The sequence below is a fragment of the Aquila chrysaetos genome, chromosome 17, assembly GCF_900496995.4.
Source record: "Aquila chrysaetos chrysaetos chromosome 17, bAquChr1.4, whole genome shotgun sequence".
In the NCBI taxonomy this organism is placed as follows: Eukaryota; Metazoa; Chordata; class Aves; order Accipitriformes; family Accipitridae; genus Aquila; species Aquila chrysaetos.
Window position 1 is genome coordinate 2,335,022 of NC_044020.1, and position 18,436 is coordinate 2,353,457.

The following is an 18,436-nucleotide window of genomic DNA, read 5'->3' on the forward strand; positions in this document are numbered from 1 at the left end:
GAGGAAAAATAAATGAGTACATCAGATACTGAATGTTCACCAGGAAAATTCTACTAATTTATTAGATGTCATGTCCTTTGTAGGATAGTTTGAGCCAAACGAGTCTGCTCATTTAAGTACAAAAACCCTTCAGAGTCACAGGAGATTCCAGAAATGCCAGAACCCTGAGCTCCCCTCCCTCACCACAAAGAGAATAATCTCTCCCACCCACTTCTCTGCTCAGGCCGATCACAGCATCCACAGAAGTTTTAGGGTCTCTGGCCCATCTTCTTCAGGGTTCGATTCAGCTGGAATTAGAGAAAGCAAAGGTCAGAAAAATACATAGTGATTGACATACACTACTCTTCCCCCCAGCAGCCTTTATCCAATGCCGCTACTCCTTCTTCTCCAACTTACTGACAAAAAGAGCTCTCACATGAGTGCAGGCAGTGTGTGAAGTAGAAGGGGAACTAGTAAAACTCCCTCCTCCTCTCCAAGACAGCAGAGAAAGATGTGGGGAGAAGAGAGCGTGCAAACTTCTAGCAGTGGTATCACAACCCCATATTGCTCAAATCCCCACATCTCAGGATTTTGCTGCCTAAGTTTCCAGTGTGCAGCAGCCTCTGTCGGGAGAGTAGAGCACTGACAGAATGTCACCTCCTGGCTGAGCACAACACTGAACTCATCTGTGCTCCAGAAATGTTCGAGGCCACTTTTTAGAGCCGTAGTTATGAGGGTAGAGATATGATTTTGGTTGTGTTACTGACAGGAACACCACAATTGTCTAGGGACAATGGAGTCAGTCCCCTTGGACAGTAAAATCCTCCTCCTTTTCCACTGTGGCTCAAATGAGCACTTCTCACACAAAACCACACCGTTCTTCAAAGGCCAGCAGCTGCTGCTTAAACCACCTGCTTTTGCCCAGTGCCTTGCAGAGCCAGAGCTTGCCCCAGCAAGGCACTGCACAGCTGTCTCACACAAGCGTGGCTCCGCCAGGGCCTGCACAGCCCAATGCTTGCCCCGCTTTTCCTAAAGAGCTACACAGCCCTCCTGCCCAGGCCTCACCTCCTCAAACTTGTGGATCTGGCGGATGAAGAAGTCCCCATAGCGTCGAGCAACCTTTGTGTCTGCGATATGGATCATGTCCTGGGGAGGGAAGAGCATAAGGTCAGGAAAAGGACTGTGCTAGCAGGAAGACAGCAAGCACTGCCAAATGTGAGGAGCAACCAGAGGGGCTTCACTCTAGCCCTGGTTCAGCATCACACATATCTGGCCTGTGTTGGTCCCAGAGCAAACATTCAGTTCTCTGTGGGCTATACCTTTGCCTGGGATGGGTCCCAAATTCACTTTGTATTCACTTTTCACATTCTTGCACACTCCGCCTATTTTTGTCTCTCTTTGCAGCAGTTTGACAGTCCCAACCCCGATTCATGCTCTGCTTCCCTCTACCAGCAGCTAGGAGTCATGTTATCTACCAGGAGAGCTAGGCCGAGACATAGCATGAGACCTTGCAGCAAGAGGTCTGCTCTACATACCAAGAACAAGGGGCAACCTGTTCTCCTTCGTAGCAAGAAACCTAATTGTTACTGCTATATTCTTTGAAAATGAAGTCCTAAAAGACTCTTTGCTATGCTTCCTGCTGCCTGGAGCTCCAAGGGCAGGATGGTGACAGGATCATACCTTGTGTTTAGATTCCTCCTAGAGCAGACAGAGCTAAATGCTGCTCCAGTGAAAAATGGACCTGTAACACGACCAAGCAAGATCCCTGCTTTGTCAAGCAAACCAGAGATGTGGGCGAGACCTACAAAGCTGACAATGCCACCTGACAGACTGACAGCACTGTCATCCAGCTGTCACCTCCTGAGAACACTGACAGACAAACAGTTCCCTCTGTCCAGAGGAAGACATTTAGGACCTTTGCTTTCTGGGTACAATGACTGCCAAAGCTGCCTGTGACATCCCATCACTGTTCATCCACTGACATGCCTATTAAGCAGGGCTACAACTTCACTGTGGGCAGCCAAGCCCTTCACATGGCAAAGAACGAAGGGATGTTTCCCACAGACTGCAGCAAAACTAGGTGCTGCCACTTCCAGAATTTCCTGGGTGAAGGAACTTCCTAGCCAGCAAGGGGCAGATACCAACCTTGTCAATATAGAAGTCGACCTCAGAGGCGGACTGGAACTCCCCGTCCAGGGCAGATATGCCACTGGTCCATACCAGGTTCTTCATCTTGTGCTTGAAGACAAGCAGCTGGATACGAAACTCCTGCTCCGTGAGGTCTAAGAAGCCAGCCAACTTTGCCACAGGCATGGTGGTGTAGAGTTTGAGGAAGCTACGGATGGTGGAGAGCTGGGCCTGCTGCTGAACCTCATCAGCAAAGACCTTGAGCTGCTGCAGGAAGGGCTCCTTGTGGTAGTTGGGGTGCACGTTGTCGTAATTGGGCACCACGGGGGAAAGGAACTTGGGGCAAGCATAACTGAAGAGCTCCTCATAGACTTGTGCATCACCCTTCTGCATGCGCAGCATCTTATCCCCATATTTCTCTCGCAGCTGCAGGTGGATGCTCTCATCTATGCGCATGGGGTACATGGTGAGGGCGATGGCCAGGAGTGCATGCATCTGCTCATTCTGCTTGTTAATCTGAGAGAGAGAGGAGAACTTGTTAGCTCGTCAATGGCTCAGGCTTTATGGTGCCAGAGGAAGCTGGGAGCTGCATTTTTGAGACAGACCCTTTACCCAGCACACTGATGGTCCTAATGGTCAAGGGAGACAGCACAAAGAAGCAGTGCCTCTGGGCAAAGCAGATAGATTAATGCTGTGTCGAGGCTCTCATCAATGAAAAAGAGGGCTGGACAACAGGAAAATACAGAGTGAATGTATCCAGAGCCATAGAGAACCTGGACAGCCAGAAGCAGATTCGACTGCTTTGGTGCAAAAAAGTGTAGAGGAGAAGGGAAGGCAGATAGTTTAACAATGATCTCCTGGCAAGGGACAGTTATCAGGGAGGCCAGTGAAGAAAAGACTGAGAAGGAAGATTTATCTGAGTGTGGGATGAAACAGACAGCTGTGTGGCTGAAACAGACATACCAAATTTTGGAAGTGTCATGAAATTAAGAACAGCAGGATTTGGCTACACAAAGAATGAGAAATGAATCATAAGGATGAAAAGGAGACAGCAGCAGCAGGGGGTAAAACAGGCACCAGAGACAGCTTAGGTGGAAAGAAAGCTTTGTTTCAGCCATGCTGAATTAAAATAGTCTGTGAATGATTATCTGATAATGGAAATATATCCGACAATGGCAGTAACCTGAAATGCAGGAATGGACTAGGAACAGGACTGAGTTTGAAGAAGCACTGACAAGCATATCATTAGCAGCTGATATTCATTATGGGTGATATTCATTGTGGGTGCTGGTCTCTTCTGTCAGGTGGCTGGAGATAGGACAAGAGGAAATGGCCTCAAGTTGAGGCAAGAGAGATTTACGTTAGATATTAGGAAAAATTTTTTTACTGAGAGGGTTGTCAGACATTGGAATAGGATGCCCAGGGAAGTGGTTGAGTCACCATCCCTAGAGGTATTCAAAAAGCGAGTGGACAGGGTACTTCAGGACATGGTTTAGTGGGCATGGTTGATGGTTGGACTCGATGATCTTGAAGGTCTTTTCCAACCTAAGTGATTCTATGATTCTATGATTAACAACACTGCCTAGAGGGAAAGTGCAGATGGAGCCCGGAAAACTGCATGGTGAACAACCAAAGGAACTGGTAACACAGCTAAGAGAAAATATTGCCACAAAGGAGTTCAAAGGATCCCCAGTCACCACAAATATAGTCCAGGAAAATAAGGCTGGACTATTAGATGTAGGTTATCAGGTAACAGATGAGGGGCAGGGAAGAAGACAGCAGCTTTTTCTTTTGGGAAGTCTAGACCTATGCTATCTCTTACCATCTCATACTTGTACGTCGTCCTCTGAAACATGCTCTTGGTCCTCTGGATGTAGAGGAGGATGTTGGCAAAGACACGGATGGCATCCTGGTAACGCCGCATCATAAGGTATGCGAAGCCCACGTAGTAATAGGTGGTCACCTGGCACTCAGGCACCCGGGAGTACATGCTCTGAGAATGAATGATCAACACACTGTGTTAGAGGGGAGACAACCACCTTTGATCCAAACAGCTCATTACCCAGAATCCAGCCACCTCTGCTTTCACTCCCATCCCAAATATAGAAAGGAGAGGGTTAATTCAGGATACCTCACTTCCCACCGATCCCTGCAGCAGCTTCCTCAGGGTTTATTAGATCATCCCATTTCCTATATTTCCCAGTTTCAGCTTCCTGCAAGCAGATGACTTTTGCACTGTGCGCAATATTGCCTTGCTCGGTTCCCTTTCCCCCTATTTCACTGCACGTCCTGTGCCAGACAGCACACACATAGACCTGTGCCAAGCCTTGGGCCAAGCCTATGTTGCAGCTGGACTTTTGTTACCCACTCTTACCACAAGTAGCACTCAATTCTAGGGCAAAAACATCCAAGGTCGGTGTGGGCACAGTGAGAATGAGAGTCAAAAATAAAAGAACAAGCCATTGACCAAGGTGGGAACAATGTGTTAGCTAGCTACCACTGCACTCCCACTTACAGTTCAACTAATATTCTCTATAACAACACTGCCTTGCAAAACACAGCAAACCTCCTAAGAAAATAGGCATTTGTGCTGCAACAGCATCAGGCATTATCATATGGCTTGATTTAATGCCAAAGCTCCCGCTGTGTTCAACTACAAACTCCTGACAACTACAACAGCTACAAACAGCTCCTCAGCTGCAAGATTCATTATGGCAATCTTTCACCAGCATGTTTGAACAGAAGCATTTGGAAAACCGCCATGGAAGGTTTAAAACATGCTGTATTACCTTCTTGTTGAGCTCGATGTTCTCCAGAACCTTGATCGCTTGGTAGTAATCACCCAGCAGAGAGTGCAAACGCAGTAGCCCAACCAGGCTGAAATAGCCCAGCATCTTGTAGAGGGAGTGACGACCATATTCACCAGCCACGCTTTCAGGGTCACCTAGGAAAAAAAGGAACAATGATGCTTTCCTCCAAGGAAGCAAGCTCCCCTTTCAACACCTCAACAAGCAAAGGGAGCAAGACCTCAAGTGTAATCACCAGCACTTCCCACATAAGGCCAACAGAACTTGTGCCCAGTCAATCCATCCACCGATTAAGGGTTTAATCCAGCTCCCAAACAAAGCTAACTGAGCTTGGTCAAATCAAAGCAAGGCAGCAGAGACACCAGTCTTGCTTGGCATCACCCAGCTAGCTCACCTCCACTTGTATAAACCTCCAGCTGTCGGTTAATGTTGGATTTATCCACCAGAGAGTGCAGCACATTAAGGACACTGTGGACGTTCCAGATCTTGGGGTTGGAACGAAGGAAATCAATTTCCTCTTCAGACTTCTTGGCTGTCTTGCAGCGGTACTGGCTGAAAGACTGGAACTACAGGAAAAAGCAGAGATTCAATGATGAGAGGCTAGTTTGGAGATGTTCAGCTAAGTGCGCTAAGCTTACAAGTTGATCACACAAATGCATTAGAATAAGCTACAAGTCACATGAAAAAAAGTTTTATCTGAGATCACCTGGAAATCAAAATGGCAAATTACACCAACCTTAAAGCACCTAGGGAAAAAATGATACAGTGCAGGGGGAAAAGGCCAGAAGACAGAATGGAACGAAACAGAGAAGGATCTCTTAGACAATTAGGACAGGCAACTAAACACAAATTTGCTGTCTGAACAGGTAGCAAAGAGAATGACCAAGTCATAAGATGTGTCTGCATACACACACATCTTTTTCTATATATGCACATGTCCTTTTTCATCCTAAAGCTTGACAAGACTGCACTTGAGGAATTCCAGGCAGCTCTATAATAGAAAGTTACAAAGGAACCTACAGAGACAAAACAACAGCATTTGAGATCTGTATTGCTGCACTCAGAACAATAAGTGGAAAAATATTTCCTCAAGTCAAGACCTTAGACCATAGATTATTTCGAATCAGGTCAGCAATCTCTCAGTGCAAGCATAAAGGCCCTACTGACTAAGAAGTACAAAACAAAGTAAAACCATAAACACAATAAAACTAGTTTGAACAAGTATCTTCACAAGGTCCTTGTGATCATAGCAGACTTCACTCAGGCTGCTTTGAACAAATCAGGCAGAAATGAAGGTGAGTTAAAAAAAAAACCCAAAGCAGCAACTGAAACAGAAATATCAGTAGAAAGCCAGGACTCCCCAAAGAGCTCCCTGTAACTTAAAAATCCATACATTTACAACAACTTCATCTACCTGGTGACCCAGGAATAACAGTCCTCACCAAAGTTTTTTGACCTGCAATGGTATCCGAACTATGAAAATCACAGAGAGGGAGGAGATGGAAAATTTATAGTGCTAACAGAGGCAAGGCCACCCCAAAATGGCCCAGTCTCATAGTCATATACCTGGTATATGAATTCATCAATGATATCCCAGAGCCACTGGTTGGGCAGTTCCAGAGGAGCAGGGCCATCAGCATCTGCAGAAGAACCCAAGTAATAGATGAGAGGCTTAATACCTTCAGCAAGAACAGTGGCAGAACTGGAGGAATAGACAAATTAAAGAACACAAGAATTTCCCTGAAATGGGAGATGCAGCAGCAGGAGAATGAAGCTTCCAGTAGGGCGGTGATACGTAGCTTCAGCTACCTCAACTGCCTTCACTTCTAAAGAGTACGAGCATGTATGGGGTTAATCTCTAGAGTGCAACTGCTCAGCAGCAACTACTCTCAGAAGCTGTGCACAGACTGTGGGGGTTTATCCTAACTGATCTATTCTCCCCTAGTTGCCTAGCAGGGAGTCACAAACACTAAAATTTGTTCTGAGGGGAGTCAACAACAGTAAGCAGTTGTGAAACACTGCAAATCTTTTCTACCTTACAGCTTCATTTTGCTTTTTAATAAAGATAGGTGAAGCGGTTCTCGGCAAGACAGAAAGCTAAGTAACTTTTATTCTTCACAGTATTTCAGAAAGCACTGGAAACTATTTGTGCTTTTTGTGGTTTTAAATACATGGATGTAAAGTGCTTTTCATTCAACAAACTCAAAACATATCGAAAGCTTGTAGACTACTTCTCCCTATATGATCTATAAACAAACATGTTCTAGTTCTTTTGACCCTTTCTCCAGCTCTGCCCTCTCCAAAATTCACAAACCAGAAACGAATTGCAGCAACTCACTGAGGATGTAGTTGAAGAGATTGCAGTAGTTGTAATAGGATTCAAATCTCTGCTCCAGCGTGGGCCCCCCCTGCAATGAGAAGTCAGCACAATCTGCTTAGTTTCAAGCACGGCAGGAGTGAGTTAACAGGCAACAGCGTATGAAGGACAGTCAATAGCCACAGCAGTAGAGGGTCTATTTCAGAAATGTTAGAGCCAATATTCAACCAAGACACCCACCAGCACCACCCAGAAAACTTGAAATTGTATCACTACTGTCCCATAGAACAGGACTGACTTTTCATGTACAGGTAGCTTCTCCCACGACAACCGAGCATTCAAACCTTTTGTGAATAGGATGCATTAACCTTCCTTGTCCTCCCCTCTGCTGTCCAGATTTAAGAGCTTCCTATTACCTTCAACAGCTTTCCTTCCTTCTCCCCTCATGAGAGGCCTTAATAAATCAAAAATTCTGCATCTGGACAGTATTTCTAAATGCTTTGAAAGACCAGTAAACACAGTAGGGAATCACTCATCCTAGAATCATTGTCCTTGTTTCACCTGGAGACACTCAAGGGCAGTCTGAGAACCACTAACAGCACAGCTTGAGAAACCAGTCTCTCCTGTTAAAGCCTGACTCAGGTTAATACAGCAGCCTTTTTAAAGTGCCCATTTCTCCACCCTCTGGTCCACATCAAAACTGCAGTTATTACTTATTTACTCTGTAAGCCATGCTTCTGTTCAGCTTCTTTCCTTAAAGATTTTCTCACTGACTTCAAATTAGCATAAGAAAAAAAAGTGAGGTTTGTTTTGTTTTATAGAGCATTATTCCTTCTGTTTCCTTCTCCTGTATCCTTTATGGTGCCCATGTTTCCCTCTCCACAAGGCACTCTGACCCCGCGTGTTTTTTTAATCGTGAATATTGCATCCTCTTCTTGTGACACCCCCTCTCACCCACCTGCTAATCTGAAGAACAAAGAGCCACAAGAAACACACAAAACCAACTGATCTATAGGTCTTACAGCTCTATCAAAAAGAAAATTCAATTACCTCCCAACACTTCCTTTTTCCTTAACTCACTAACCACTATGTTTGATGTCAGTAACAAACGTTTACAGAATAGCCTCCTGAAAACTCAGACCAGGTCTTCTGATTCATATAAGGTGCCAGGGACACCTGCACACTCATTACAATCAAGCTTGAGACAGCTAACAAGCCTCAGAAAGACAGTCAAATCTTTCCTGCTTTTCAGCAATCAGTGAATGCTTACTAAAATAACAAATAGCAAGAATTTTAAGCTTCCCTAAAAGCACCTTGACTTATAGGTCATCCAATCCTGTCTTGCAAAAATTATGGAGCCACTGATACTGTGGTGACAGCAAGATTTGGCAAGTTTTATGGCACGGAGAAGCCAGCATGCAACCAACAGGAAGACACAGGACAAACACTCACGCTGACTTTGGCGTAGATGTGCCTATAATACAGCTCCTTGTATAGGATGAGGAAAACAGCATCTGGAAAAGATGACAGAACTGGACATTAGCAAGCCACAAGGCCTAGGCAACTGGATCTCTCAGGTACGCCAGCGATGCTCCTCCTGCCACAGTAATAAAGGGAGGCACAAAAGGATACTTCGTTCAAGTTTGACTTCTTGCCAGGCATCTGCTGAAGGAGTTGCCAGAGCAAACGAAGACAACTGACTCAGGCAGCAGCAACACTGTGCACCTGCTCACTCATGTATCAAAAGTGATTTATTTCCTTCTCTCTCTGACAAGCGAAAAGAAAGTAAAAGACTTACCGTTTCCAACCTGAGAGGCAATGGCCTCAGCCTCTGGCCATGGGGTATTCTTAAAAAATCTTTCTGTCAGCTTTGTCCAGCTGAAAGATAGACACACATGTGGTATTAGAAACCATATCTCGGTATGACAGTGCTAGAGTTAGAGATCACAATACAGAGGCCTTGGACTTGATGAAAGTAGACCACCACCATCCCCTTTTAGTAAGTCCAGTGTTGAAGCAAAGAATGAGAATTGCAAACTAAACAATTAAAGTCTTTGATTTATCCCTGAAGTATGGAACAGTTGAATATGTTACTTTCTCATCTCCTTTATGGTAACACAGCTATATGCACCAATTACACCTCAGCTTTCTGCAAACTGCCTAACTAGCACTACTGAGGTCACTTTTTGCTGCCTCCACACCTGCTGGGCACAGCACTGGTATTTTCCTTCAGACAGGTCACAACTCACCTACATTTACGTGAGCCTAATGGTCTGGAAATACCTGGTTTTTTCCCCAGTAATCAAATCAAACCTCATGCTGTATTTTAGAGAAAGCCCAAGCTTGGAACAAGACAGGTAGTAGTCTGCCTTTCCTTTTAAGAGGAAGGATGCACTTTAGTCACAGTTTAAACAGCGATTCCCCCTTGCAGGGAGGACAGCTTTGTACCTGTTTTCATAGATGTCCTGGATCTCGTACACCTTCTGGTCAATAACATCACTGGAAACACGGCTGGCCTGGAGCTCGTACACCTTCTGGTCGATGAGATCCGACACCGTCTTGTGAAAATACTGGATGAAGTTTTTGATCACCTCGGGGATCACCTGGTAGGTCTGCTGCTCGTACTGGCGCTCGTAGGCCAGGTCTTGCTTCGGGTCTCCTGAGGAGAAAGAGGAGCAGTGAGGCGGTTGCCGCCCGGCCCGGGCCTACAGACCCAGCCGAAGCCCGCACTCACCCGTGTGCATATCATAGTCGTTGGAGTAGGCGTACGGGTCGTAGGCGGCCTGTGGAGAGAAGGCGGCAGCGAGTCAGCGCGGACGCGACCCCCCCCCGGGTCCCCGGCCCTCCTCCCCCGCCGCCCCGGGACCCCGGCCCCCGCACCTCGTTGTCGTAGTCCTCCCCCGGGTAGGCCATGGCGGCGGCGGCGCGGCAGGGAAAGGGGGTGGGACCAGGGGCGGGGCTCCGGCCGGTCGAGCGGAAGGGCTTGAGGCGGCGAAGCGGGGCTGCACCCTTCCGCTGGTTAAAACAACTGCCTGTCTTTCGGCTGCTGAGCTGCCATAGGCTTGGGGCGGCCTATGGCCCCGCCCCTCCTTCTGACTGGAAAGCGTGCCTGCCCGTCAGACCTCCCTGGGCACCGCCTCCACCTCCCTCTTCGCCTCTCTCCTCGCCTTCCTTCTACCCCCTCCCTCTGCCTCCCCATTGGCTGCGCGCACACAGGCTGCGGCGCCTTCGATTGGTCGAGCGGACAGAGCCCGCCCCGTTGCTATAGCGACGGCCCTCCCCTCTCCCCCGGCACCCCGCGCGGCGGCCCGGCCCGGCCCGGCCCGTGAGGGGATGGAGGGCGGCGGCGGGGCCGCGGCAGTGCCCGATGCGGGACCGGGACCGGGACCGGGCCCGGAGCCGGAGCCTGGGACCGGGCTGGCCCTGGGGGCGGTGACGGGTGCCCCCCTCGGCTATCTGCACGTCCTGTGGCAGCGGGAGGAGCCCGCGGGCAAGATTCCGGCCCGCCGCTTGCGTAGGGCCGCCCGCCTCCACCGTAGGCTGGGGCCTACGGGCAAGGAGAGCCACGGTGAGCGCCTCTCCCTTGGAACGGTCCTTCTTTCGGCCGGTCCCTCTCCGGGCTCCGGGAGCGGTCCCGCCCAGGCCTCGGCGGGGTGGAGAGGCTCCGGTGTGGGGAAGCCGGTAAAGCTTCGGCTTTCCCGTGTGTGGGGCCTGTGGAAAGAGGTCGGATCTGCTCGGTGGGCGGCTTGGGAGAGGCACCCTTGCTCCTGTCAGGGGAGGGTGGCCGTCAGGAGGGGGAGGGCCCGTGGCCAGCCTCAGGAGGAGGAAAGGAGAGCGCTTCTTACCTGGCATGTTGATCTCCTGCTTCCCCTTCTCTGGGCTGAGCCAGCACCAGCCCTGCACCTGGGCTCGAGCACCGGGATGGGACGTTTCGATAGGGAAATGCTCCTTTTTCCTCCGTGCTTTCCAGTAATTGCTTTCTTTTCGCCGTAGCTCTGAAAAGGCTGCGTGAAGCTGCCAATAGCAACGACTTGGACACAGGTAAGACTTCTACCAATCCTACTTGGGACCTCTTCCCGGAAGGACACTTTTGTCGGGCACCTTTATTTTAGGAGAGGAGGAGGAGGGTGCAGGTAGTTTGCGGACATGGTGCCTTAGTTGCTGCAAATCTAGAAACTGCTTTTCTGGAGCCTTGTTTTGTTCTCTGAGCAGAGTGAGCCTGGTTATAGTATTTACTTTTTCACTGCATCTGGTTCACAGTGTTAGTTTTCCAACAGCCTCAAGCTAAATCAGCACTGCGCTGTTTCAGCTTTTTTGGTATGTAACTTTTGCCCATTCATAAGCAGCAAGAGAGCAGTGTTTTGGTAAGGTGGAAAAGTTATGATTATCTAAGCCATACCCTGTATGATGAGGCAGTGTGACCCAGTAGATCAGAGCTAGGACCAGTGCTGGACTCTGCTTCTCGCTGTGACTTCAGAGAAGGCTCGTGGCCTATCTGTGACTCCCTTTACCTCTCTGTACTGTAGATTAAAATTGGAAACTGGTTTGACTGGTAGAAACTCCTAGTATATCAGAACGGGGGTTTGTCTGGCATGCTTCACCCCTTGGCTCCACGATAAACCTTCTTTCGTGAACTGATGGATAAAGCTCATCTGTGAGCTCTGTCAGTACAGAAAGGATTGGCTTCAGTCACCATGTCAAGAGGAAGAATGAAAGAATCAGGCTTTATGAAAGTCTTGGTTTCAATCCATCTTAGAGTTTTACACCTGTATTTGATACGCAGGTTCCCCTGTTCACAATCCTGCTGTGTTTTGTGTACTCTGCAACTTGAGGAAGTGTCTGATGATGAATTTATTCTTCATCAACATGTAAAAATCTTTGCTGTTTCCTGTGGCGGCACTGGGTGGGAGAGGTTATGTCATTTCCTACTGGCTTCAGGGAAGAACTAGGTAAATCATTCCCCATTAAAGGTTCTCACTGATGGCACTGTCAGTCTCCCCGCCTTTCTTCTGGAGTATCAAACATCCCCTGTTAATGCCACTTCCATCTTGTCAGGTGTTCCTTTCACTTCTGTACAACACTTAAAGCAGTAGGTGTACAGGAAGAAATTAAAATGTGACTATAATTCGATCTCTGGAAGCTGAGACAAATGGTGACTTTCAGTGGTCTGATCTATCTAGCTTCTTGTCTCCAATACTGGTCAGTCTTGACTGTTGCAGGATATGCTATTAAAGATCTCAAAACACAGTGAATCTGTCTGTATTTTTAACAGCTATGGAATAACCTTTATTTTGCACACTGATTACTGTATCAGGATAATCTCAAAACAGCAGGAGTAATAGCCCTTACAGTTGTCCTTACGCATGTTGCTGTAGATGCTACTTTTATGTCCCTAATCTTTTCAGCCTTGACTGGTCTTGTTGCCTTTGTTATACCCAATACTGGGGAGTCACACTAGTTTCTCTATCTTTCTGTGTGAGGAGGTTTTTCCTTATCTGAGAAAAGGAGGTAGTTCAGGTTACCAGAAGTGCCAGTGGTGACATGGAAGAAGTAGCTGGGGGGAAAAGCAGGGGGCACAAGTGTGAGTAGATGATGGTATGGCTACTCAGGCTGTTCACTAGCTCACTTCAATACATCGTCTCCTAAGGGTATATTTGCACTGCTATTGGCAGGTCGGTGCACTCACCTACCAGCTTCCCAAACAGTAGCCACCATTAGTATGGCAAAAACTAGGAGTTTCAGCTGAATCTAGGAAGGGACATATTCAAAACATGTTGTGAAGAGGTGGCTTTTCTCGCTGCATGTGGTTACACTGTCAAACTTCTTGCCACGAGTCCATGTTGCTGTGAAAAGTTTACACAGATGCAGAAAATGACCATGCAAATCTACAGAGAAAGCCCATGGAGGGATAGTAAGCACAGGATGCTAATTCTAACTTGGGAAGTGCCTGAGATGCAGCTGACTAAAGGCTGTGAGAGTTAGCCCTACATCCTTGCTATCTTTTTACACTCTTCTGTAGGCATTTGCTGCTGATTGTCCTTGGAGCATGAAAATTTGGCTAGATGGATCCTTAGCCTTAGCCACTACAGCTGTCGGCTTATCTTTTATGGCAAAGATGGTGAAGGCTGCAACAGAAAGTGGAGGGTACGCTGCCTAGGCTGGTTGTGCTGAGCCGGGAGGCTGGCTGGAGCTGGTTCATGTCCAGTTGACTTGGTAGCTGGCAGAGTGTGTACCTACCCGCAGAAGAGCAGATAGCATTACCCCTTTCTGATCAGGTGCCCCTTCAGCTTACCCGCTTATCTTCTTCTCCTTGACTCTGTCAGTGCAGCAACTCTTGGAGGATGGAACTGACCCCTGTGCTGCTGACGACAAAGGCCGGACAGCCCTGCACTTTGCATCCTGCAATGGCAACGATCACATTGGTGAGTGGGGAGGGGGAGTTCTGGCTTCCAGCCTCTCTGTGACAGAGATTTTGAAGGATGCTCTTTATTTTGATTCAGCACGTGACGGAGATTGCTGTTTTCCGTGTGTTTGGTGGCAGGGTTGCCAGCTGAACTGTGGCTCCAGGGCTTGCCGTGTCCCCCTGCTGAAGGGGGAGCAGGAGCCCCCAGCTCTAGGGCTGTACTGGTGCAGAAGGAAGGATGTCATTAGTCCCAGTTCTTCCCCTCAGGTAGCCCGGGGCAGCGCCACTGCCTGGCTTTGTGCTGGGTCCTTCTGCCTTGCTGCGCAAACCTCCGTCCCCTGTCTCTGGCAGGAAGCTGATGAGCTGAACAGAAGCACCTATAAGGCAGCCTGGTGGCTGCCACGTGGACCTGCGGCCCATGTGGGCCTGACCTGTGGGGAAAAGGGAAGGGACTGATGTGGTTCTGTTTCCTTGTTTCCAGTGCAACTGCTTCTGGACCATGGGGCTGACCCAAACCAGAGAGATGGGCTGGGAAACACCCCCTTACATTTGGGTAAGTGCCACACAGATGAGCTTTGCATGCAGAGAGGTGAGGTGAACACCGCCTTGCTGTTTCTTTCCTCTCCACCTTCCTCTTTCTTGTGCATCACAGTATGCATTCCCAGCTTTAAGGACCTAGGAGGGACTCTTTCACTAGCTTCACTCCTCACAAAGGTTTAAGGGTCAGAGTTTGAGAATATCAATTTCCCTCCCTCTGCTAGCCCCAAGGAATGCGAGATCTGTTCCAGAGAGAGTACTCAGGCTTGAGTATGAGGTTACCCTTAGCAGTTGGGCTGTTCCTCTTTCCAATGGCAAAGAGCCCTTTGGGAAGCAGCAAGCTCCACACTCGAGCAGAAACTCCTTTGTTGTTTGCTAGTACCTCTGAGTTGTGTGTCCTGTGTTTTCCCTCCCCAGCTGCCTGCACGAACCACGTTCCTGTCATCACCACGCTGCTGCGCGGAGGTAACATTTCCTCTGTAACAATTACAGCCTGTCCCTCTCCTGCCCTGCCTCGGTTGATACTCCCCAGGGACACTAAGTCTTGAAGACAGACCTCACTTTCTGTCCTTGCTCATGCGTCTTGCAGGGGCTAGAGTCGATGCCTTGGATCGAGCTGGCAGAACCCCGCTGCACCTTGCTAAATCAAAGCTAAACATCCTGCAGGAAGGACTATCCCACAGCCTGGAGGCCGTACGCCTTGAAGTGAAACAGGTAAAAGAAACAGTTCCATGTTCTGGTAAGGTGGTGCAGCCCCTGGCAGTCTCCTGTACCCTTTAAGGGTCAAATATCATTTAGCAGCTGTTTTAAGTACCTGTCTGTAGGCTCTTAGCTGCTCTGGGGAGAGTTTGACTTTTTTCCTTCTGTTTTCAGAGACCTTCCTTTTTCCCAACTGCTACTCTGAATTTTTGCAGGACCTCTTTTGGCTCTGGTAGGCCAAGGATGCATTGAATGTCTTAATTCTCAGGCTGTATGGAGCACTCTCTTTTCTTCAACCACTGTATAAGACAGATGCCTTGTGGCAGGAGAGGGACCACAGCATGGGGCTATAGCTATGGCGTACACGTGCAGGGACTCTGCATTCCTAGCACATTCTGCCCTGCTCTGGTATGTGGAGGTGTGGAATAGGAAAGCAGCCACGGGGCTACACCACAAATGCACGAGGTGGGGGCCTCGCTTCAGGAGCCATATAGGAGCCACAAGGATTTTCATCCTCGGCGCACAAGTGGATCCTGCTGGAGTGGGATGTCCCTGCTCCTCACAGTGAGGGAAACTAGTTAGCCATAAAGAAGAGCTTGGTGCTTTCAGGGCTAGACCTTACGCTTCTTCAGCTGGGCCTGTCTCTGTTCCCTGTTATTAAACCAGTCACAGGGGTCACGACTAGTCCATCTGTGGCTGATCAACGCCTCTGGTGACTCACTGGGCTCTGATGCTGCCATTAGTGCTGTCCAGTTGCTTTGCATGTGTTCTTCTCTATGGGTCGTACTCTGCCACATACCACAGCATCAAGGCTGTGCTTGGCAACTTAACTGCAATTTAATTTTTCCTGTAAAAACATCCCAGTCTGGTGCAGCTATCTGATGTTTGCTTCTTACGCCTGTTGGTTTCAGATTATACAGATGTTGCGGGAATACCTGGAGCGTCTGGGGAGGCACGAGCAAAAGGAACAGCTGGATGACCTCTGCTCCAGGTTACAGATGACTAGCACAAAGGAGCAGGTAGGAAGCATTGAGCTGCTGTGACTCACCTACTTGCATTGTGACTTCTGCGTTTAGGAGAATGCAACTGCATCAGCAAGGTGACATTGAAGACATGGTTATGGAAGTGTTCTTGCTCACATTGAGTAAAGTGGGCAGGTTATGTGATGACTCATGGTACTCCTTTAGGTTGGAATTCAAAATGCAGAAGGCCTAGCAGCTCACCAGAGAAGCTGAAGATCAGATGGGCTGAGGGCACAAGCCTTTTAAGGCCAGGATCAGCACAACCACAGAGGGTTGCAGGGCCTGTTACTTTTTGGGGTTTTTTTTCTACAAAAGATTGGCCCTTAGAAACAGACTTAGAGGAAACAGACGTGATACTGTTGTTGAGTTCTGGGTAATGCAGCAACATGCTTCTATTTTAAGGACTGGCTAAATCACGCAAGGTGGAGGTCAAGCATTGACCTCCTGAGGAATGGGGAGAAGCTCCCATTGCCTTGGATTGGGACTTGTTTGATCAGGAGGACAGGAGCCCTTCTACACAACTGTGGGATCAAAGGGATCCCGACCTAGTATAAGCTCAGCGTGGGCTTTACTGGCAGTCCTGGTGCAAGGGTGGTCCCTGCTGCATGGGGGTTTCTTCTGTGGTGGTGGGAGACTGCACAACTGCATTCCCCTGCCTAACGGCCAGCTGTGTTCTTCTGGCAGGTGGACGAGGTCACAGACCTCCTGGCCAGCTTCACATCACTTAGCCTGCAGATGCAGAAGATGGAGAAGAGGTAATGGGCTTCCAAATCATCTTCCTGATGCAGCAGGAGAGAGAACCATAGAGAGAAAAAGAGGAAGCTGAAGCTTGCTTCCCAGATCGCTGAATGAACATTGCTGCCAGCAGCTGTTCCTGCCAGATCCACTCTCCTGTGGTGCCCAGACTGTTCCTGTTGGTGCTGCCACAGCTGCCTTATGGGGAGGCAGCAGGCTTTGGACAACAGAGACAACGGAGTGCTGCAGCTGAGACTTTCGGAAAAAAAGACCTGCTCTTTTTATCAGATGGGCTGGCGCTTAATAGGATACCCTTCCAGAGATATTTTGCCTTCTCCTAAGCACTTCAGCTCAATGTAGGTGGTGGCTGATGCCATGTGCAGTCACTAGCCCTGACTATTGCACTCAGCAGCTGGCCAACATCACAGAAATGCTTGGAACAGGCACCTTTTGCCACCTCCGCAGTACTCAGTTGCATGGGGGAGAAAGTAGATGCCTCAGACAACAGAAGACTTTGTGCTGTGAAAAGAACACACACTTAATTCTGCATGCTGGCAGCTGAGCAAACATATTGTCTTGAGAAACACGCACCGAGGCTTAATCCTAACCTTCCCCAGAGCCTGTGGTCAGAGGGCAGAGAATCGGACTGGTTACAAATGGGATACAAAGCTTTTAATCATTAGACTAACAGCTTTCACTGGCCCTGGTTTTTAAATCACTGGTGCAAGTTAGTGCTTAAATACTACAGTGAAACACTTGCAAAAAATACCCAGGTAGACAGCTAGCAGGTCAGGGCTGCCCTGATGCAAGATTAAGGGTTGGGGGGGGGGGGTGACTTAATCCTAGCACAGTTTTAGGCAGACATTTACATCTTGGGGAAAAAAAAAAAAAAACCACAACAAAAAAAACCCACAACACCAAACCACCATAACTGACTTTTGTGTTTCCTACTAGTGGCAGTCTCAGGCAAGAGGTCCAGTTGCAGCAGGAGGTGTTGGGTATTCAGCCATATTATTGGGCTGGGATGGAGGTGGATTTGTGGCTGCCTCAGCAGCACCAAACCCAGAGCTCACCCATACTGTGTTTCTTGCTTGTCATGGAGAGGTGCTGCTCCAGGACCTTAAGTGCAGTGCGAAGAACGAGTTATGACCTCTGCTGGGAGCCCGAAGTGATGCAGCTATGAAGGATGCAGGGAATTGCCCTTGCTAATCTTTTGCTTCTGCCCCACTGTGATTAGTAATGAAGCTGTAGATAGCTTTGTTTTGGAGCAGGTTTCCATAAATTTTGTAGGTAGGGTGTGAATAGCAGCAAGGTGACAAGAACATGTCCAATAGCAATCTGAGTTCCCACCTGTGTACCACACCTAAATTGACACGGTGTGCTGGTAGCGACACCCATCCCACGGCTTGGGAATCACTGGTTTGGAAGTGTTCATTCTTAGGATTCAGCTTAACTGTGCAACAGCCACAGTCTGGAGCATTCTTCAGAGACCTTCAGGTCAGCATGTTCTCTAATATCTGGCCTCTTGTCCAGGAAGAGGCTAAGTGGACTTCCAAAGCTGAGATACCAGAAATACACATGGCTTTTAGATGGGTTCATCAGTGGGGTGCTGGAGGCTATGACTGGGACTAATGGTCTTGTGGTTTGGCTGGAGCTGTCACTGTGAATACTGATACTTTATTACGATATGCTGGATGGAAAGGATACTGAGGGGGTGGGAGACAATCTGACCTTTTTGTATGCTGAACTTCAATAAAATACTGTCAGCCTTTTCGGACTCCTCAGCCAAGTTCTCTCTTTTTTTCCAGAG

General features: G+C 48.4%; 2 protein-coding genes across 2 annotated transcripts; one reads left to right on the top strand and one right to left on the bottom strand.

Moving 5' to 3' along the window:
- Positions 1-35: 35 nt before the first annotated feature.
- EIF3L (eukaryotic translation initiation factor 3 subunit L) lies at positions 36-10,212 on the bottom strand. The gene is made up of 13 exons (XM_030040724.2): positions 10,111-10,212; positions 9,965-10,013; positions 9,679-9,889; positions 9,029-9,108; positions 8,683-8,744; positions 7,252-7,321; positions 6,480-6,553; positions 5,308-5,479; positions 4,896-5,050; positions 3,929-4,099; positions 2,125-2,622; positions 1,045-1,125; positions 36-287 (listed from the first exon to the last, which is right to left on the bottom strand). Exons 1-13 carry the CDS (start codon positions 10,141-10,143, stop codon positions 249-251), a joined length of 1,695 nt encoding a protein of 564 aa, XP_029896584.1. The 5' UTR covers positions 10,144-10,212; the 3' UTR covers positions 36-248.
- Positions 10,213-10,524: 312 nt separating this feature from the next.
- On the top strand, positions 10,525-18,403 carry ANKRD54 (ankyrin repeat domain 54). The gene is made up of 8 exons (XM_030040726.2): positions 10,525-10,798; positions 11,224-11,271; positions 13,554-13,652; positions 14,115-14,186; positions 14,588-14,635; positions 14,760-14,884; positions 15,781-15,888; positions 16,576-18,403. Exons 1-8 carry the CDS (start codon positions 10,564-10,566, stop codon positions 16,648-16,650), a joined length of 810 nt encoding a protein of 269 aa, XP_029896586.1. The 5' UTR covers positions 10,525-10,563; the 3' UTR covers positions 16,651-18,403.
- The last annotated feature ends 33 nt before the right edge of the window (positions 18,404-18,436 follow it).